The 22309-nt window shown below is 40.8% G+C and overlaps 2 protein-coding genes across 5 annotated transcripts in view; one reads left to right on the top strand and one right to left on the bottom strand.

Moving 5' to 3' along the window:
* LOC308590040 (uncharacterized protein) overlaps window positions 1–11007 on the bottom strand; it is a gene marked incomplete at its 5' end in the record, with an annotated part of 378432 nt that extends 367425 nt beyond the window's left edge. For 2 of the 4 annotated variants that reach the window (XR_014009616.1, XR_014009617.1), the window contains 2 exons: window positions 10109–10253; window positions 10912–11007. Coding sequence is in view for 1 of the 4 variants with exons in the window: in XM_081199732.1 (XP_081055858.1) it covers window positions 10109–10253; window positions 10709–10860 (297 nt within the window). Of the gene's footprint in view, window positions 1–10108; window positions 10254–10708; window positions 10861–10911 lie in introns of those variants that run through there. The other 2 variants (XR_014009615.1, XM_081199732.1) reach the window with 2 other exon arrangements.
* The window catches only part of LOC308590039 (uncharacterized protein), a 277805-nt gene that overhangs the window by 1571 nt on the left and 253925 nt on the right, over window positions 1–22309 (top strand). The window lies entirely within an intron of this gene.

Genomic DNA, 22309 nt, shown 5'->3' with positions numbered 1-22309 from the left:
GAAGCGCTCTTCTCCCTGTCTCCCACCTTCAGATCACGTCCGGGGACAGCGGGGAGACGCGCTGCGTCTCCCTGCTGTCCCCGGAGTGGTGGGGCAGGTGGCGGGGAGAAGCGCTCTTCTCCCCGCCGCCCGCCTTGAGATCAGGTCCGGGGACAGCAGGAAGACGCGCTGCGTCTCCCTGCTGTCCCCGGAGTGGTGGGGCAGGCAGCGGGGAGAAGCACTCTTCTCCCCGCCGCCCGCCTTGAGATCAGGTCCGGGGACAGCAGGAAGACGCGCTGCGTCTCCCAGCTGTCCCTGGAGCTTGTGGGGCAGGCAGCAGGGAGAAGCGCTCTTCTCCCCGCCGTCAGCCTCCAAACCACTTCGGGAGACAGCGGGATGGCGGCGTTCCGCCTCCCTCTGTCCCCCGACCTTGTGGGGCTGGCGCTGGGGCTCTCCTGAAGCCTGCAGAGCGAGAGTGGTCGGTGCGCACCAACCCCTCTCGCTCTCCAGGCTTCAGTGAAAGCCTGCATTCGCCCCATAGGACGCACCCACATTTCCCCTTCATTTTTGGAGGGGGAAAAGTGCGTCCTATAGGGCGAAAAATACGGTACTAAGGCCAGTAAACTTTAAGTGGGGTTTTAAGATTTTCTCAGAAGTGTTAACACTAGCTTCCTGCATTCAGTAGTAAGACTAAATTCCTCAGGGGCGGGGAATCTTTCTGGAATGCATTTTCCTGTATCTTGGTCAGTATTCATTTTTGTGACCATAACTTACAGGCTATTCTTCTCCTTGGTAACTTCTCAAGTTATACTATGTCCTGCCAAAAATCAAATCACACAACTCCTACAATGTCTGAATATACCTCAATTTCAAAAGTTCCCTGTGTGTAGAAAACTACCACAACCAGGTATCTAATTTTGCCTACCCTTTCCTCCAAGGTATTAGCTTTCCATGTGCAGAATAACATGGTATGACTAGAGTTTCAAACAAGCAGCTATAATATTAGTGGTATTATAGTTCCCAGCAATGCTGAGCTATACTACCAGAAACATTTGAAACGATTTTTAGTGCTGATGGAGGAGGTTGTGCGAGTCATCTGCTCCAATCTCATTGGCACATTGAATTATTATACAGTATATATTTGACTTGCTTATGATTTTTCTGATCTTGTTCCATGCATGCCTTATATACTTTCTCTAATTGCCAGCAACTTTCCAGGGTTTCAGATAAGAGACATTGCCAATCCTACCTAGATATACCAAGGATTTAGCCTGGGACCTTCTGCATGAAAGGCAGTTGCTATATGGTCCTTCTTGGGATAGTTATTGTAATAAGCCTTGTTATGGGAACAATTCATGTGGAGAAAATTTGCCTGGCACTGTGTGGCCCACCAAGCAGCAAATGGGGTGGATTTCTACCCACACATTGGTTCCTGTGGGGCCAAAGGAGAGGGGGAGGAGAATCCTTTGTAAGGATCCCCCCCTTGAGAGTTTGGGGCCACTTTGTCCCACAAGCTTCTCACCCACCCACCCTCAGGTGAGAGCCTCCAATGAGTAACCTGGGTCACTGGCTGACAGGAACAGAGTTTCTTCTTTCAACCCAACAGGTCTTTGGTGTGGGTTTTTTTCACCCTCCCCCCAGTGAAATTTATGGCTACCTTTTGCTGGACAGGATAACTTTGTGTTAAGGTCAGAAATGGCATCGGGCAGGATCAACATAGTGAAGGAGGACCCCCATAAGGAGCCTGAGAGAAAAGCTGACCATGGCTTGCCCCAAATTTGGGCTGGGCTCTCTGCCTGGCTGGAATCTTCACCCCAGTCACCCAGTGAGACCTTGCCAGTTTCGCTTGCTCCACTGCAGCATTCAACAATGGGCAACTCCCATGGAACGGGTTTGTTAAGGTCCAACCCCAATGGATCCCATTCTGTCAGCAGGGGATGAGTAGGATGATGAACTGACCCTGGCCCTACTGCCATGCGAACACCTACTCTGCCTGCTGCAGTCAATAAAGATTTGGCATGATTTCATCCCAACACCTGGTGTCCTGTCTGGCCACTTACTGCTTTGCTGGCTCACAGATGGGATGTGCTCCCATTGCTCTGTCCCATCTTCTGCTAACCTAGCAGTTTGAAAGCATACCTGCTGTGACAAGAAGGTAAATGCCCATTCTGTGCACCCTGGCACTTGTCACAATGCCCCGATGCACCAGAAGTGGTTTAGTCATGCTTGCCACATGACCTGGAAAGCTGTCTGTGGACAAACGTCAGCTCCCTCAGCCTGAAAGTGAGCGGAGCACCACATCCATAGTTGCCTTTGACTGGACTTAATGGTCCAGGGGTCCTTTACCTTTTTACTTATTAAATTATTTATTCTGATGTATTACCATAAAAAGTAACTAGAACTCTGAAGACAGATTTCTTAATATGTGACTTGAGGGCTGTGCCTCTTATTGTTCAAACAACTGCTGATCCTTACGAAAATAACATTTATTGGTAAACAAGAGTTGTGTAACAAATTGATAGAACTCAAGGTGTACTTGAGCCAATTATTTCAGTGGTCTGGTCTAATATGTACAATTAGGCAAATTAAATCAAGGTGCCTTTGGAGAAGCTTGTAACTTACTTGTTTGGGCTGCAGATTATTCCATTGGGCTATGTTTCTGCTTTGAACAGTTTGATCTGAATTAAAGTAAAGTAAAGTAATGACTAAAGGTTTCTGGAGATAAAAACATAATCTTGTAGTTCTACAGAAGTCAATATTGGCAAATCAATGAGAAAATGCAACCATTTGTGGTGAATTCATTCTCAGTAGATTTAATGTCTGAATCTTTAAAACAGAAATTCACAACAAAGCCATGTAGAGGATTCTTTCCCTTAGATATCTCAGATTGATAGACATAGCAGATTGATCCACATATTCCATGAAGATCAGAGAAGGAAATAGTTTTGTTGTTAAGCAAAAAAATGGCTTACAAGTCTTTTCAATTCCTTCAGTGAAAACCTGTGCATTTCCTTCCAATGGTTTCCTAAAAGATATATGGTTTAAACTAGCAGTTCTAGAACATAATTTCTCACTATTGTGAAGAAATTACAAGTGCAAGTGTCTGGTATCTATGTATAGGCATCTGCTACTTATCTTTGCCCTTGTATAGGAGACTGTTGTCATAGTCTGGTCCAATTTCTTCTAGCATTAAGCATTTCATCCATAACAATATCCAGGGTCAAGAAAACCTTTAGGCAAGATTGTAATGGAAGCTGCAACAGATTCTGATATTTTCCTACACTGACCTATTTCACTTTTAGAAATACCCTCTTCAGAAGCAGAATGACACATTTTCATCTTTAGCCCAAAGTCTTATATGATGTTTCAGTGTAAACAAATATGACATGTGATTGCTGGCTATGTGACTGTTAAGATTCATATTCAGTTGTCACCACAATGTCACAATTTGTGGCAGAGGCTTGTTTTAGCTGTAGTAGTGTAAATAGCTACTTGTGTTGCTGCAATCAGAGCAGCCTGCAAGGTCTTGAAACTGAAGCAGTGTCCAAATCTTTTCTGCTTCCCAGACTAACCTGTTACTACAGCTGTAAGGAATCGGAGGGCTGCATTGATGTCATATACAGTGGTACCTCGCAAGACGAATGCCTCGCAAGACGGAAAACTCGCAAGACGAAAGGGTTTTTGGTTTTTTGAGTTGCTTCACAAGACAATTTTCCCAATGGGCTTGCTTCGCAAGACGGAAACGTCTTGCAAGTTTGTTTCCTTTTTCTTAAAACCGTTAATACAGTTGCGACTTGACTTCGAGGAGCAACTCATAGCACGCGGTGTGGTAGCCTTTTTGAGGTTTTTTGAATCTTTTTTGAGATTTTTGAAGCTTTTCCAAAACTTTTCCGAAACCGTGCTTCGCAAGACGAAAAAAACCGCAAGACGAAAAAACTCGCGGAACGAATTAATTTCGTCTTGCAAGGCACCACTGTACCAAGGTGTGCCCTAACAGGACTAGGATGCTGCGTAAGGGGCAGTCGCGAGGGCAGACTGCCTCTGTCCCTGTAGAGATACACTGTCTTGCAGCTACATCACATCAGGGGTAGAAAAAATGTGTTAGTGCAACAATGCCTAGAGCTTGGTACTGTGATTTTTATGAGTGCTCTGTCTGAGCAGCAGTTTATCAAATTAAGTAATTAATCTTTAATATCATGCAAGTGTTCTGCAGTAACTGGTCTGCATGACATCTGTTTCAGGGATCATGTTGTACACAACTCCTGAAGTCTCAGCATGCTGGGCTTCTGCCCATAGTTATTCCTGCTCCATTTATGAAACTATTGGATGTGGTGTGCAATGAACAATCTCCACTCCTGACTTCCTGTCATTAGCATGGTGTCTGCTTTCCTAGCTAAAAGGTACCTGTCTCTTCTAAGAGTGCTTTCCTTGCTTTTGGCTATATGCTACAGCACGTCTGGGGGAAAAACTTAACTGCTGTGCTGACATGTCATTAACTAAATAAAAGTGACATGCCTGTCTTCAGTATTTGCCATTGTGTTTCTGTGCGCATAGACCCAGCATTAGACAGGATTAAAATCAGTCTCTTGAATTCTACGGAATAATCTACCCACTTAACTTTTCCATTAAAACTCCTAGGGAGAGTGGAGCATTCCATGCATAGATTAGGACTTGGGAGGAGGGCTTATATACAGGGTACATAGAAGGAAGCCAGCTTCGCTCTTGTTCACTCAAGCAATTACTTCACTTTTTGTGTAGCCCAGCGGTATAGCTCCACTGCTTGAGGAGCTTCTCTAAATGTTGGCCTACTGGATTAGGCTTAAGGAATTCACAGTTTCATCATCGTGACTTGGGGGACGGAGACCTCTTTTCATCAGAAATGTGTAGGTGGTGTGACGGACAGGCCATGGGTCTTCCTCCTTGTGACCCGGCAAACCAGTTAGAGCTGCTGAGACCATCGGCTAATCAGGAGAGAGAGGGGCAATTTAAGTTAGATGTTGGCAGTTTAACGATCAGACAGGGTTGAACTATCTGTGTGGGGAAAACCATTTTGATTCCCTGAGGGGAAGTTAAATTCTTGAAGGCACCCAAAATCTAGCAAAGACTTGGCATGATAAAGAATGCTGCTTAAAAGTTTCTCTGCAAATTGATTGTGTTAATTAACTTTTGTGCCTCACTTGTGATACCACCATGTGTTGAAACCCTCACAGTGTGTAATTATATATACATACAGATTGTTCCAGAGTGCCTCCTTAAACTTCTAGGTGGAGAGTGAGTAGACACCAAGGAGACTTCACATAAGTACAACACCTTGCTGCTGTGAAATCTTAAATGCTACCACAAACAGTTAATTATAGGTCGCTACTGTGTAATGCAGGAGAAGTTTTACTGGCAAAACACCCAAACTATGGATCACGTTACTCACCACCCATCTTCAGTGAGGGTGTTTGTCACAGGTGGCTTACTTCCATGTCTGGGGACACTGGTCTCAACAATTCAATACCCAGGTTTTGAGTGCAATTCTACACTGTGTTGAAGTCCGCGGCAATTACGGCCAGCAAAGTAGCAAGATTTACCTACTTATTGAGGAAATACTGCCAATGTTTAAAAAGCAAAGGTGAAAAGCCAACTACAATGCAAAGCACGAGTCTTACCTAAAATATAATTTTTCTGAATAGTCTCTAATAAAATTATTCACACAAAGCCTTATTCTCGAGCTTATGTTTAAAGTTAAACCTTTAATCCTTTCTCTGCTGAGCTCTCAAATGTTGCTGCCCAGATCTCTGAATCTTCTTATCTCCAAAACTGTGTCACTGCCTATAAAAAGATATCAGCTTGTCAATCATTATCAGCATATGCAATATTTATAGCTGCTGCTTCTATTCCAGTTAGAAGAACTATGACAAGCACAGCAGAAGGCAGCATTTATATTGGCATGGCCAAAAATCTTTAAACAGGTTGACACACAAGTGTATAGCTTGAGATGTCTCCTCTAGATGTGACTAACTTAAGTAGTTTATTTGGTACTAGTGCTGTCATGAGCACTATCCTAGAAGTACCCAAAATAGCCACACACATTATGGGAATGAGTATTAGTGCTCTGTTAACGAATGAATTCATTTATTCTGGGTTATATTCAACTAAGTCATAATTGGAGTATTATTATATTACTTATTAAATCTGTATACTGTCCTATAACTGCAGGTCTCAGGGCGGTTCACAGACATATTGATTTCAATATGTTTACTCAGAAAGAGTATGACTAATGCCAGTTATTATCCTTTATAACAAGCTAAATTTATATAACACCTTTCTGCCAATGCATTCAAGGTGCTTTACAATTAAAAATAATAACACAAAATAAGAAGCATTTGTCAGGCCAATGGTGATGTCTACGGAACATGAGCCTATTGGCTTCTCTTTGTTTCTCTGTGTGTCTTTTGCACCAGATAGTTTTCTGTTAAGAGTACAGCAATGTTTTATATGCCTACCACACAGATAGCTTTCATTGGATGAGGGATTTTTTTTGAATTCTCACGGGGGGGGGGGGGAGAGAGCTTGGAAGAGCTTGGGAAAGGGCCAGAGTTCAGCAGTAGAGTTTTACATGCAGAATGTACCAGGTTCAATCTGCAGCATGTCAGGAAGGGCCGGGAAAGCAGCACTCCATACTTTCAATCAGTGAAGACCAAGGATGGGGAACCTGTTGTTCAACTACAATTCCCATTTCTCTAACCACTGACCATGCTGGCTGGGGCAAATGGGCTGCAGTCCAAAACATCTAGTGTCCCACAAGTTCCCCACTTCTAGTGTGCACCAAACTGAACTGATCTGACTCAGGAGAAGACAGCTTCCTGTGTTCCAAAGCTCCTAAACTTGCAAAAGTGGTCAGACCGGAGACATAAAAATGTAAATTGTTATATTAAGAATCCTAACAAAACTGCTTCTTTATTATTATATCTTAGAGGCAAACACTGGAATGCTTAATAAATGTAACTTTCCTTTTAATTCTTGTGTTTCCATAATCACTTTATCAGTGTCATAAAACTCTACCAGACTGCACCATTAGCTAATCCATTGCAATTATCCATTTTTATTTTTAACTTTTTACAGCTTCTTTTGTACATTACTATGCATGCAAACTACCTAATGTAAGTAGTAATAAAGCTGCTAATCGTAATGGAAAGGTTACACTTAATATAATTAAGCCTGATGTTCAATTAAAACTGCCCACTATGTTAAGCACAATTCCAGAAAAGGCGATAGTAGATTATCTATCTTGCCATCTAAACAGCAAACATACCTATTGTACCACCTTCCTATCACTGCTGGACAATAGTGTTTCAGTGGTTTGCAACCATTTTTCAGTGGTCTGGAAAGCCTTGACCAGCAATGATATTCCATGGATATTTTTTAACCTGATGGTTGCCGAATTACAATCTTTGTAAAATAAATACAATATGGATGGAATGACTGGCCTCTTTTATGTATGTTACTGAAAATAAATTCATGTATAGTACAGTACAGGAGGCATGATCACAACCACAGTTTGATACAAGCAGTACTATATACTTGCTTCTTATTAAGCAGAGCTTAGAATTTGTTCTGATATTTCATGTGTCTGAAATCTATTGTCTATGTCTGACTGAAAGAATAAGGATCCTTTAGTCAAAGGCTGTGCCCTCCTTCGTTAGTACAATGTCATGTACAATGATGGCATATACTATGTCATTTTAAGAGATTATGATACAAACAAGGATGTTCCCTATCTCGGCTGAAATCCAGTGAACATTTAAACATTATTGTGAAAATGGCCTTATCCCACTGATTTCTGTCTGGGGTGGGAACCTCCAGCCCACAGGCCAAATACAACACCTTTTATCCAGCCTTGGAGACTCATCACATCCATTCCAGTCTTGCCTCTGCATACTCCTCAAGTGCTTCGGCCTACCTAGAATGTGTCTTTGAAATGTAATGATGCATTTTGCTTGTCTGGGAAAATGCATAAGATAGTGTGTAGAAACCTCTGTCTTCTCCATGATTAGTCAAATCCAGTCCTCAACCCTCCTTTGGTTCTGGCCCTACTGCCCGCCACTGACATGCAACTACTGGAAGCTTGCCCATCAGGGAATGCAGCTGAAAAGGTACCCCGACCTTGTGTCAGATTTAACCTTAGTGTTTTAATACTAGCATGTCATTTCAAGGGATTAATACATGTTAACTTTTTGTCAGAATGCATTCATATCAGTGTAAATAATTTCATCTGATTTTTATCCTCTTATAAGTTAACTCTCCTCACTTGGATTGTGTTATATATAGAGAGAGAGAGAGTTAGTTAGTTAGTTAGTTAGTTAGTTAGTTAGTTAGTTAGTTATCAGGCATGAAAAACCTTTCAAAAAATCAAGCAAATGCATATGGAAGTTGCCTCTACCTGATTTTCAGTGATTCCTCTTTACCCCCTGCATTCCACCTCAGCCCACCCAATTCAGGAGGTTCCCAGGAGAGGCTTTTCAGGGAACTGCTAGGGGGTGGACCAGAAGCATCATCAATACACCAGTACATCTCTCGATGCAAGTCACAGGCGTTTTATCTTAGGAAATTATGATGAAGATGTAACCATATTTATTTTAATAAATATGGAAATGCTTGTGTTATTCAGAAGACATTTGAAACCTCTGGAAATCTCCTACATTAATTAGTGTGTCCAACTATGATATTTCTTAATAAATTAGAGCAATATGGTAAATGGTATCTCATAAGGAGATACTATGCTGCAATTAAAAAACAATCTAGCAGCCCCTGCAGATAGAACAGTGGGACTGTGACAAGACATTGGCAGCTACTTTAGATCAGAATCCTGTTTGCTGGTGCTCTTTCAGCCTACATGCATTCAAGAAGTCTTACAGAAAGGCTCTCTGCTCACATAGGTAAGCCTATACGCAAACTTTTTGTGCATACATTAGATTGCGCATAAAGTCTATTACATCTCCTTCTACATTTCACCAATTAAAATAGTTTTGCTATAGATCCTTAATAGTTGCAACTCAAAATTCTACATACAAGAAGCAGAAAGCAAAAGACCTGACAACAAGGCTATTCCTGACTAAACCAAACCAATCACTAAGTACTCTAGGGCTTAGCAATCTAGTAAGTCAAGTTACATACCTAAAGTGAAAGACAAAAAATTCCCATACCAATTTAACCCAGGTGAATATGGCTTTCTTAGCTCAACATGGGGAACTTGCTATGCCCCAATTTCAAAGCAAAATTTGAACACCAAGTTTTGTCTGAAATCAATTTCCAGCCTTCTATTGCATCTCCACAAGCAGTTACTAAATTGTATTTAATCTTTGAAAGAAAGACACACTGCATATTAAACACCTCTGATTCTTATTACTTACACACTACTACTAAAAGTGGAATTTCTCTTTGCCCTGTTCCCATTCCTGCCCCTCATCCATCTCTTTTTTCCTCCTCCCCTGCTCAGCACTAGAATAGCATAATCTAGCACAGGTATGGCTAAATGGTGAAGCACTATCTTGTAAGCCTACAAATTGGGCCATCCCTCTCATAATTTTATTGTGAGGCCTAATATAGTGATAGGCACCATGTAAGCAATAAATTATTACATTATTATTAAATAAATAAATGACATTATTAAAGATAACTGCACCCAAAGACAAAGGCAAGTAGTTGACTCTTGACCTTACAGAAACTAGGGCCTCTTAGAAGTACCCAAAATGGAATGCTTTAAAGTAATTTGGAGCATTTACTGAGTTCCTGTATTTTGCAGCTACAAAGCAACAATCAGTAAACCACAAGGATTAGGATTGGAGATAAAGGCTTAAGCAGTAGGTAACAGAAGCAGAGCAAATATACACCAGGCTCATTTAAGAAACTCTCTCCACTATCACACCTTCTACTGTGTGAAATAATGGTGGAATACTATGTGAAAGAGGCCTTTAATGCACCAGATATCACATAACAAATTAGTGAGGTGAAAATACAGAAGTGTGTTGTAGACGATGGAACTAGTGCATTTTAAAGATTAGGTGCTAAATTTTAAAGGTCTAAAACAACTATGGCAGTACTAGGCAGGGCAACTAATATGTGCACTACCACCTTACCTTACCTTAGTTATCTTCTGTTTCCCACAAAGACCACTGCTCCTGGTGTCTCCCAGAAAGAATAAAGCCTCAGACTGCTTTCCCCTCAAACCAAGAACTTGGCACAGGAGCAGAAAAGGAAGATTTGTTAGCCACGTCCACGGGAGAGACCTACAACAAGGGGGGGGGGGAGATGTTACTAAATAACAAAAAATAAGCTACTCCCGCTTATTGTTAAGCAAATAAGCTTTCAAATAAGTCCCCAAAGAGCAAAAGGGTGGTTTGCACATGGAATGGGTTGCTCCACTCCTATGGGGGGGGGGGCTGAGTTTTCATTCACTAGTGTATGAAAAAAACATGCTAAAATGCTGCCAAGCAGATACTAGCCCAGGCAACTGACGAAGAATTTTGGAGTTGAGGAGACCTGCTAGTAACTTAAAAGAATATATACATGCAAAGCTTTTCCAAGGAAACAGGCTGACTGAGGCTGTATTCCAATTGCTAATTTACTTGGGAGTAGCTCCCATTTAACAGAGTGGGCCTTTCTTCTCAGTAAGCAGGCACAGGGTAAATTTGGGGTGCAGCAGTTTGTTTTTAACAAAAAGACAGAAGAAAATGTTACTAACTTCACCCTTTTCACGGAAGAAACCCAAAGGTTTGCTTTTATTTCGTCTGGAGATGGAACAGCTGCACAATTAATGGCAAATTTGCATACCAGCCAGATAAGACTGTAAGGTTTTAGTGTGGTCAGCATTTGTTGGATACAAAACCCCTTCATTCCCTCAGAAAAGACAAACCACGACACCCGTCCTCCACAAGGAACACCTACCCTGAAACAGGTAAGACTGCTACTTCTAGCCTACAAATGCAACCGACTCTCTTTCTGCAGTAGGGAAGAGTGGAGCAGCCTGGGAAGAAGGGGCGGAGCTGGGGCTGCTGACTTCACTGAGCATGTGCAGCATTCCAAACTAGCTGAGTTCTGATTTAAATACAGCAAGCAGGTGGGCTGCATCTGCTTGTGATGTTCCTAGTACAGCAACGCATCTCTGATCATCATCAAACCAACGTGGTAGAGCTGGGTGGTTCAGGTATGTGGAGAGTAAGCTGTTGGATTCATCCTTGCGGGATTGAGCTAGGAAAGGCATGCCTGGCTCATGTGTCCATTCTGCTTGTCATATCTTAAGAGACGGGCTATTGTTATTTTACTAATGAGTTCAGTAATAGGATGGCACAGAAATATTGCTTATAATTAAACAATAAATAAAAAATAAATAATTCTGGTACAGTAACCCTCCCTATTTCCAAAAAATAGCAAGGAGAGACAAGAAGGCCTTCTTAAACGAGCAATGCAAAGAAATAGAGGAAAACAATAGAATGGGAAAAACCAGAGATCTGTTCAAGAAAATTGGACATATGAAAGGAACATTTTGTACAAAGATTTCCATAATAAAAGACAAAAGTGGAAAGGACCTAACAGAAGCAGAAGACATGAAGAAGAGGTGGCAAGAATACACAGAGGAACTATACCAGAAAGAAATGGATGTCTTGTATACCCCAGGTAGTGTGGTTGCTGACCTTGAGCCAGACATCCTGGAGAGTGAAGTCAAATGGGCCTTAGAAAGCACTGCAAATAACAAGGCCAGTGGAAGTGATGATATTCCAGCTGAACTATTTAAAATTTTAAGCGATGATGCTGTTAACGTGCTACACTCAATATGCCAGCAAATTTGGAAAACTCAGCAATGGCCAGAGGATTGGAGAAGATCAGTCTACATCCCAATCCCAAAGAAGGGCAGTGCCAAAGAATGCTCCAACTACTGCACAATTGCACTCATTTCACACGCTAGCAAGGTTATGCTTAAAATTCTACAAGGCAGGCTTAAGCAGTATGTGGACCGAGAACTCCCAGAAGTGCAAGCTGGATTTCGAAGGGGCAGAGGAACCAGAGACCAAATTGCAAACATGCGCTGGATTATGGAGAAAGCTAGAGAGTTCCAGAAAGACATCTACTTCTGCTTCATTGACTATGCAAAAGCCTTTGACTGTGTCGACCACAGCAAACTATGGCAAGTTTTTAAAGAAATGGGGGTGCCTGATCACCTCATCTGTCTCCTGAGAAATCTCTATGTAGGACAAGAAGCTACAGTTAGAACTGGATATGGAACAACTGACTGGTTCAAAATTGGGAAAGGAGTACGGCAAGGCTGTATATTGTCTCCCTGCTTATTTAACTTATATGCAGAATTCATCATGCGAAAGGCTGGGCTGGATGAATCCCAAGCCGGAATTAAGATCGCCAGAAGAAATATCAATAACCTCAGATATGCAGATGCAGAAAGTGAGGAGGAATTAAAGAACCTTTTATTGAGCACCTAAGCACCGCCCCTTTCTCCTGGCCTCTCTGATGCAAGAGTATGCCATGAAAGTAGCTCTAGCCATGTACCGTGGTTTTAGATTCAGAACCCATCCTTGTGAATATCAAGTAACTGTAAATAAGGAACTTTTTTTTCTTTACTAATGGAGCTTCTGTATGTTTTATTTTGCCTTTTAAGCAATGCCAGTGACATGTGAAAATGAGACAGGGTGGGGGGTGGTGAGAGTAATTCCAGGCAGCTCCAGTTTCTAAGCTTTTAACTCTGCTGCATATGTGTGTGTGCATAAAATAAGCCAACCAATTTAATTTTTTTTAACCTATCAAGAACTAATGTGATGATGTGATTTTCAGCACTAGTCAAGAGGAGCTAAAGTATTTAAATTGGCCTGAGAATCAAGCTGTTAGTTACACATCTACAACTTGTATACTTGTGTCACAAGCATAATGCTATTGGGAAAGTGAATAACTTCTAAAAATGGAAGTTAGTCTGAAGTGTTCATTTACTCAGATTCTCCTCAGCAGTAAGGGATGGTAAATGTTTGCTTTACTCTGTGTAGGTCCCACATTATAAGAAATTGCAATGAATATTCATTTTGTTGCCTTACCACTTTACCATCAATGAAAATGAGGGATTAACTAAGGCAATACTTTATTTCCTTCTGTAATTGTGAATGCATAACATTCATTATATTATTAATCCATCTTGAAATGTTCATACAAAGCTATTTTGAGCCATTAGTTGCGTCACTGTAATTGATGGATTACTACATTAACGTTTAATTTAGTTTTGTTTTCAAGGCATAACACTCAGTTTCATTCAAGTTAATTGTATAACCAAATAAGGAAATAAATTGTTCCAGGAGAAAGCATAATGCGATTTAAGGATTCTTCCCAATTCAAGCGATTTGTTTTTGGCCTCAGAAGAAGTTGCAGTTTAAGTTTTAAATTTGAAATCTAAAAATGCCACACACACACACACACACACACCCCAGGCTGAAAGGGGGAGGGGAGTTTTTCAGTTGTAAATTGTGCTTGAAAGAAATTTGAACAATTTTTTATTCATAAAGTCTTGATAAATAAATTCTTAAGTTTCTCTTCCTCTACCAGAGTTTAATTCCCTCTCCAAAATCAAGACTAGGTAAGGTATTATTTTGACAACACATAAAACAACAAATAAAAACTAGACTCTATTAAATTATAAAATACTAGTATAAATTAAAATTATTCAGTATGGCACACCAGATTCCCCATCCAATTCCCCAACCTGATCTTAAAGCAAAGAGGCAAGGAATGAACCTTGGCTGCGCAAAACATGAGGTTTATCATTCAGAAGTCTCTCCCTTTCCCCAAAGGTCCAGTCTTTTTCACCTTTTGGGCAGAGGTTCCAACTTGAGCTGACCACCACGGCACTGCAAACAAGTAGGTTACTAGCTGTGAACTGCTCTTTATCTGCCGATACAGCAAGTCTTAGGATCAGGCTGCAAGGGGTACATTTTATTATATATTGTTTCAGAAAGAAAAATGAAGAGAGAAACCGCAAGCGTGAGAAATTACTCTGGTAGATGCAGCATAGCTCATTTGCCTCCAGCATCAGCTGGGGGTAGATGTCATATATTCATGTCATGGCATAATGGCACACTCTAGGCTATTCTCATATACATTCTCATTCCAAGCTCATTTGTCAGTTGTCTGTAAATCCAACATCTTCCTCATGCGGGCTAGTTTATATATCTTTTTCTCAGCTGGTTGTAAACAAATTCCATGTACTGTATGGCAGGTGACAAATAGATGGAATTGACCAGGTGAGGTTTTGGTGCAATCTACACATTGCAGATAGGCCAGGCTGCAGCTTATTTACTGGAATTATTTGGAAAGGAAGGCAGCTGTCATATCACAAGAATATATATATATATATAAATAGTCACTTTGCAGGACTGAACCCATTGTTGTTGCTTAGAAGGATTTGCTTTGTACTTGTAATTGATCGCTTTGTAATGGTTCAGCTTAAATGCATAAATCATTATGAAGCACTTAGGGAGTGCTATATTCCTATCCCATTTGGTGTCTGACTTGATCATATGGGGAGGGGAGAGGTTGGCATCATGCATCTACTTGCATGCATTGGGAATCCCAGTAGTGGCAAACCATGTGACTGTGCACAAGTCTGTGAGGGTACAGTCATATACTGTACTTAGGTACAGTCCTTTGCCATATTTGGGGAATTCCCCACATATGAAGAAATAAATTGGTTTGTTAGTTATAAGGAAGTGGTGTGCTGTTGTTCTGATTGACTTCCAAGATCCAGCCACAGATTGTTAAGTGTCAGCTGGGAAAAAAAGGAAAACAGATGAGTGACCTGGTTGAACCTCTAAATATCTGGTACCCTGGGGGGATGATTAGGGAGTCAGGGGAATGAGTAACTCTGTGTTCCAGGGGTGAGAACCCTCAGATCCTGAATGAAGCCCCCCCAAACCTCTGTTTGACCTTCAGCATTCCCTCTCACAGGCATTGTTTCACACCATGAGTGTTTTTACCTGGCTGGAATGTGTCCTTGAACCCTGATAACGCCTCTGTCTTGTCCGTCCTCAGAAATTTACGTTTATTACTCTGCTCACTTTTGCCTCTGGCCCCACCCACAGTGGTATGTGGCTCCTGGAAGATTGCCCAAGAGGTGATGCAGCCCTTGGGCTGAAATAGTTCCCCCTAGCCTGCTGCACACTGTACATAGCACTGACTGAAGAGGGAACAGAAAATGGGCACCTCCAGAAACTCATCCTGCACCCCTTGGTACGCTAATAAAATGCTTGGGTTCAGGGCTGAAAGCCCCAAACCTGAACCCACCAGCACATTTTAGCACAGTAGGGAAATGCTTCAGAAAGAGAGAAGAAAAGAAATTATAAATATATATATTCCTTTTATTCTCCTGAAATTACTTCCACCCTACTCAGGAGCTTTAATGGCACTCAAAGGCTGCCTGGAGCTCTGAATAGGAGCATCCTGGACAGTGACTGAAGAAAATTTTGTTGCAAATCATACCTTGTAAGATTATATTATCATGAAGTATATAATATTGTAGTTGTTTAGGTCAGATTGCCTCGGCTGTTTTGTTGCCATATCGTGAAAAGTCATGTGGGCTCTGTTCACAAATATACAGGCTCACTTCCCATTCCATTGAAATCTCATCTTCAAATAATGCTTCTTTCTATAATCTAAATCTCCTGCTTAGAGCTCATCCACAAGCAGTCAAAGCAATTACCTTTTTAACTTTGTCCTCCTTGTATATATTAAAGCAGGATTTTCATAAGGGTTCTTATTTATATTAATATATTTTACTTTTTTCTATTGACTTTATGTATAATACATAAAGGTAAAGTGGTTTGAACTGATCTATTAAATCAGTCTTTATTTGCATATTATTCAAACAGTTCACTATTATGCTGTAGAAAGCAATAGATGGAAACATTCTGATGCCCTCATTCTTTCTTGAACTGCAAGTAATCTCTGATCTCAAAACCTCTGCAAATCAATGCAGGATTGTTTATTATACTGGAAAATGTTCTTGTCTTCTTAAAAAGACTGTGTGTGTGTGCATACATGTTGACAAATAGGAAAACATATCCATGGAATGACTGAGAACACATTATTTATTATAGGTTGCTGATGATCTAATAATTCACAACACAGCAAACCAGCAGCATCAAGAAGTATCCTGAAAGCTCATTAATAACTTTTTTTAAAATGATGCATTCGTAGGCTGTCAATTGTTCATGCTGTCTATGGAACAATGATTTTTTTTCCAGTTGTAATTATATTATGCACATTTTAAAAATGTATGCCGTATTTGCATCTGAATATTTCCCCTGAATAAATGATTTGGATTTTTTTCTCCAGCCAGAATAAATGCAAACATAGGCCTTTTCCCTCTTATATAACTGTCTATATGAGAAATGCTACTTCGAATTCCTATAATATTCTTTATGAACAAACTAGATTTGACTGTGCAGACCAGTATGTCATGTTGGGTTGCTGCCATAATCCCAAAAGGTGGGGGTGGTGGGAACTTGAAAGCACAGAGGTAGGGGAGGGAACTCCTGCTTTTCTCCCTCAAACCTTGTCTTTCCCATCCCACATATTTTCCTGTAACCGCTCCCCCCTCAAAGAAGAAGAAGAAGAAAGCAGCCAGAGAAAGGTATATTCAAAAAGAAAAATGTGATAAGAAAGAGTACAGCTCTGTCCATCTACACAATTTGGCTCTTGAAATCTACCCCAGCTTCCCAGGTTGGATTGTGGCTGTCGTTATCTGCTGTACTTCTGTGTGAGACAAAACATTATTTATTTTATGCATTTATATTTTTAGAAACATTAACTTCACCAGAGCTTGATGGGGAGGAAAACCTGATAGAAGTGAAAATGAATATTTAAATAAATATAACAGGAAACTTTTTGCAACTTAGACTGCAGTCCTAAATTGGCCTCCTTTAGACACTTGCCTAGGGACGTGGGTGGCGCTGTGGGTTAAACCACAGAGCCTAGGACTTGCTGATCAGAAGGTCGGCGGTTGAAATCCTCGCGACGGGGTGAGCTCCTGTTGCTTGGTCCCTGCTACTGCCAACTTAGTAGTTCGAAAGCACAAAGTGCAAGTAGATAAATAGGTACCGCTCCAGCAGGAAGGTAAATGGCGTTTCCATGAGCTGCTCTGGTTCGCCAGAAGCAGCTTAGTCATGCTGGCCACGTGACGCCGGCTCCCTCAGCCAATAAAGCGAGATGAGCACCGCAACCCCAGAGTCGGTCACGACTGGACCTAATGGTCAGGGTGTTGGGATATTTCCGTTCCACCTTAAAAGGGAGCAGGATGTTTGTGTCACAGCCTGCGTATTTCCTGTTCACAGGATGTTTATGTTTGCTGTTGCTTTCGTTCTCTCTCTCTGTCGGAGACACTGACGCAGAACAGTCATGTCTTTCTTTGTTCTGATCAACGCTGAATAAAAGCTTGTAAATAATGCTCTTCTGCGTGCAACTTTTGGCTGTGCATTATCTGCTGATAGAGCGTGCATGAGCTCTAGAAGAAACTCATGTCGCTAATTGCTGAATCTGCGTGACAAGGGAGATCGATGGACGTCCAGCACACGGCTTGGGGCCATGATGGACTTTATCTCCCTGGCAGTATCCCAACACAGGGGTCCCTTTACCTTTACCTTTAAACACTTGCCTTGGAGTAAGTTCTATTGACTCCTGGGTAGACATGTATACATTACTGATTGTTCTTGTTTGTCAAAGTTGAGTTCAGAAATGCTCTGCCCAGTAAGGCTTTGCTCTAAAGGAAGTGTTATTGGGCTTTTGTTCCATGTAATTGCCTGTTGCACACATTCAACCTAACAAGGTGCATAGGCTGCAGTTCTATGGCCCATGAGAGGGTGTCTTGGAGGCTTTAGGACTGATTAGATCACCCTCTTCTACACTGGAAACAGAACTCCAGTGTCATAGACTGAGATCCTTCAATGCTCTGGCTCAACCAACATTTGCGCTATGGCCTGCAGGCCCCAGAATTTGGGGTAACATCAGGAGTGATTGGGGGCATGCTAGGGGAAGAAGCTGGGATCCAAAACCCAGGGTTCCTGACCTGCTTCCCAACTGAGAAGAAAATTAGAAGAGCTCGGGAACATGCCTAAATCTACTTCTCTAAATGAATTGGGCAATGTTCTTGCTTTTCTTGTTTTAATGTGGAAAAAAGTGTTCAAATATGTAATCCCTTTCCCCCATGCACCTGCATTTAAAGTGGTAGAATCCGAGAAAGATTGTACCACCACCCTATAATAATGGCAACACAATTCTCCACATTCTGCTCAATAACAGAAGTATCAGCAGGCAGAATTGCAAGTTTATAGCATTATACAAACCTTTAGGGCGGGGGGAAAAGTTAGTCCAATGTGGACTGAACATGCTCAGTGTGCATGGAATACCAGCTGCTCAAGGGTGGGGAAGAATGGAAGGTCAAGATAAAGGGGAATAGGATGGAATATTCTAGAACATGCTTCCTCAACCTCGGCCCTCTAGATGTTTTGAGACTACAGTTCCCATCAGCCCTGAACACTGATCCTGCTAGCTAGGGATCATGGGAGTTGTAGGCCAAAAACATCTGGAGGCCCGAGGTTGAGGAAGCCTGTTCTAGAAGAAGGCACAACAGGCTGGCTGGGATCCTGGATCCTTTCAGCTCAGTACTGACCGCAATGACTGGCACTGGCCTTCCAGACTTTAATAATAATAATAATAATAATAATAATAATAATAATAATAATAATAATACCTTTATTTTCAGACAGAAATTGCTTCTTAGCCCTACCTGGAGATTCCAGTAATCAAACCTTGGCCCTTTTGCAGGCTCTGCCACTGAACTATGTCCCTTTCCCAAAGCACTCCTCATTGGAACACTATGGCAGGTCCCAGTTGTGCAACCCTTATTCATACAGCCACAGTCATTTGCAATGTACATATATCCTCCTGTCAAACACCTCTATATGCTGCTCAGAAGGTAAGGACAGCACCTGTGTGCATGCAAATATGGCTTCTGTTCCAAATGCAGGATGGATCATGTAGAGAGTCACTTTGCATATACAATTGTTTATTAGGACTGTTTCTTAGCTCCTTTCTGTTCACCACCTCCCTCCAAGAAGGGAAAATAATAGGAAGCACAGAGGTAAGAAAGAGAGAAGTGTGCTAAGTTTTTTTTTAAAGAAGCCCTCATTACAGTTAGTAAGATATGGGTGATATTAGCACATGGGATAACAAGAAGCTTGCAGTGTGGTTGATGTATAAAATATGTGCCTCGATATCTTGCTTATTTTTAGATATTCTTTCTCTTTTTGAATTTCCATAATGAGCATGTTGTGCCTGTCAGCATCCTAGTTCCTCACTGAAACCTTCCGTCTCTTTTATCACCAGAGTCTCAAATGTCTTGTCAAACCTCGTAATTATTTCCTAGAGTCAAATCTGCCATTAATCCTCTCAGGAAAGCTCATGCAAAGTACCGTCACTCAAGGGGCATGAAGGGAGAAAGGACATGATGTGTCTGTGTCATCTCTTCAGTCTTCATGGTTCGTTGTCTAGGAGGAACTGAAACTTAAGTAACATGCCCCAGATAGAGGCACAATAGATAATATTACCTTTTGATGTCCCATTACAATGCAAACTAGAGAAAAATAATAATGGTGGCAACATTCTCTCTCCTTTTTCTTTTTAACTTGGATCTAATAGAGAGAGAGAAAGCATATTCCATCAACTGAAACAACAAAGACTTATGAAACAAGAAAAGTAGTGGGGAACTAATTATCGTTCCTTCGTATTTGGCCATGAAAAACATACCGTTTTGGTGGCACATTATTTTCATGCATAAAAATATGCATTCTTAATTATGTGCATTATTAGTTCCCAATCACTATCATGAAGGCACATCTCTGTGCTTTCTTCCTATCAGTGTTGCTCTTCCTACACTGGAGGAAAATAGTGTGCTATTTTGAAATACTAACTTTTTTATCATAGTCTCATTAAGCAGAATATTATTGCTGTTTGGGGGGAGAGGTGGTAATACTGCTGTGCAACATGTAGTGCATGCTCAAATGGAAGCCCATAAATTGAGTTCACCAACAGAAAAGAGTTATTCGGAAAAACTGAGGTCCAATTCATGTGGCTCCTGGGCACACAGAGCTTTGGATGGACAGTAAAGGAGGTGCTTTTTCTGCTTCATGTGTGTTGAGATTCCCAGAGAGTGTGTTTAGCTGTGTGCACAAAGTCAGAATATATAATTTTCTTTCTGGACATGCAGTGAGGTAGCCTTCCAATGAAAGCTGAGTGTTGCACCCAGAATTGTACCTGAATGCCCCAGTATAATATCTTTATCAATTGAAGGTATCTGAGGTCAGAACAGGTTCTGTTCTGTTATTTGCAGTTGAACATTGCAATACAAATATCACAGATCTGAGTGGCAAGGTTTTGAAAAGTCTCTGCCAGTGTTAGAACAGAAATATCATTTGAAAGGTGTCAGTTCTTTTAAACAATTGTTAACTGTAACTTCCCTTTTCTGCATATACCACACACTTAGGACCAATAAATTGACACGAAAACAGTAATGGATTCTTTTAAGTGTGCTCAGAATACTGATGAAAAACCAAATTAGTACTCCAGATCCCACTGAAGTCAGTTACAAAATTACCACTGACTTTTATGGTTCTGGATTGCAAGCTGAATTATCTTAGCAGGGCCAGTTACTATCTCACAGTCGAGGCACAGCTGGTTTTAATGTGTACATTTCTTGCAGCAGGGATGTCTGCAGGATTAACTTCAGACTTGAAAGTGAAAAGATAATGTAAATGTGAGAGAATAAAACCAGGTCATAGAAATTGTAGCAGCATATGGTGCAAAAGCTGAAAATGTGCATGATGCAAAAATAGCTCCAAATCATAGATATTTAATGGGCTTGAACTGGCTGTCTGTCACCTGTGAGCCTCTTCTAGCCAATGTCTGAGCTGCTGTGATTTCATGACATGTTCAATGTTATGACTATAGAGGTGGAAGGATCAGTCACAAAATTCTGACAGGCGAATGTGATGGAAATAAAAGACCGAATTGGCTGGGGGCAACATTGCATATTGCCGTGGAGGGGGAAGGATGACTTAAGTAGAAAGATTTTCTAAAGAGACAGCAGCTAGGCAAGAAGAGGTAGTGGAAGGGAATGTAAGATTAACCTTTGAAGATGCCACATCGTGCATGTATTAGCACTCAGTTGTCTGATTCTAAACAAAAGTGAATTTGCTATGAGTGCACCCTAAAATACAAGTCTGCACACTTTTAAAACACATGAGGAAAGTGGTATTGCAGGTAAGATACACAATGAGTGAAGTTACTGAAATCACAACAAATACTGTTGTGATTACTGGAAATGGATATGGTTCACATGTTCAGAGCAACTAATGCAAAATCTAAAAAGTATACAACTAGGGAAACATGTTAAAAAACAGGATATTTAAAATTCCTGGCAATACTTTAATTACTCAGATGTTAACTTGGCTACAGCAGAATGCAAAATGAAGAGCAAAGACATATTTCTGAAAAGTACTTCAGGATTGTTTTGTTCCATGGCTTATTTGAAGCATTTGTCTGGTTTGAGGCTATTTTGGATGAAGTCCTAGAAAATGCATGAAGTTTGATAAATATGGCTGGTTCAGAGGAACGCCCATGATGATAAAATATAATTAGGCTTAGAATATTGTTCATGGCGATGGGAAGCAAACTGAACAGCCTGGGTCATCAATAAAAGTTAGTTTGAGGAAATATCAGATGACTTAATAAGTTTAATTGGAGTTTTATTATCTGAGAGGGGAGACCTAGTGCTAGGAAGTAAGATCATTTTAGGAACAATTGCATATGCAATTAAAATTCATCTTGATGAAATCTAGAGGGGGCAAAGCAACAGATGCAAATGTAGTTAAGTGGCAATGTTAAAATAATTCTAAACAGAAGGCCTCTTAAAATACATAAATAGAAATACATTTAGTTGGGAAGTGGGAAATCTAAAAAAGAAAGAAAGATGCAGCACAAGTTAAAAACATAATTAGAAAAATAAATTGTAAAGAGTATTTTAGATTGAAAAAGAATCTTGTTTTATTGACAGTGTCTGCAAAAAAAATATGAAAGTGTAGTCTGCTTAGGGAAATGGAACACTAGAAAATGTGTGCAATTAATTGTGAAGCTGAAATTTCCAATCAGTATTCTTGTAGTATTTAATGCTGGTGTTTTGTAAATGTCTTTTAGTACTTAACATCGTGTGAATCCATTTTACAGATGAAAGCATGTTGTGAGC

The sequence above is a fragment of the Podarcis bocagei genome (assembly GCF_964188305.1).
Source record: "Podarcis bocagei genome assembly, chromosome: 6".
NCBI classification, from domain to species: Eukaryota; Metazoa; Chordata; class Lepidosauria; order Squamata; family Lacertidae; genus Podarcis; species Podarcis bocagei.
Note: the sequence above shows the minus strand (reverse complement) of the source record. Positions and strands in the feature narration are given on the sequence as shown.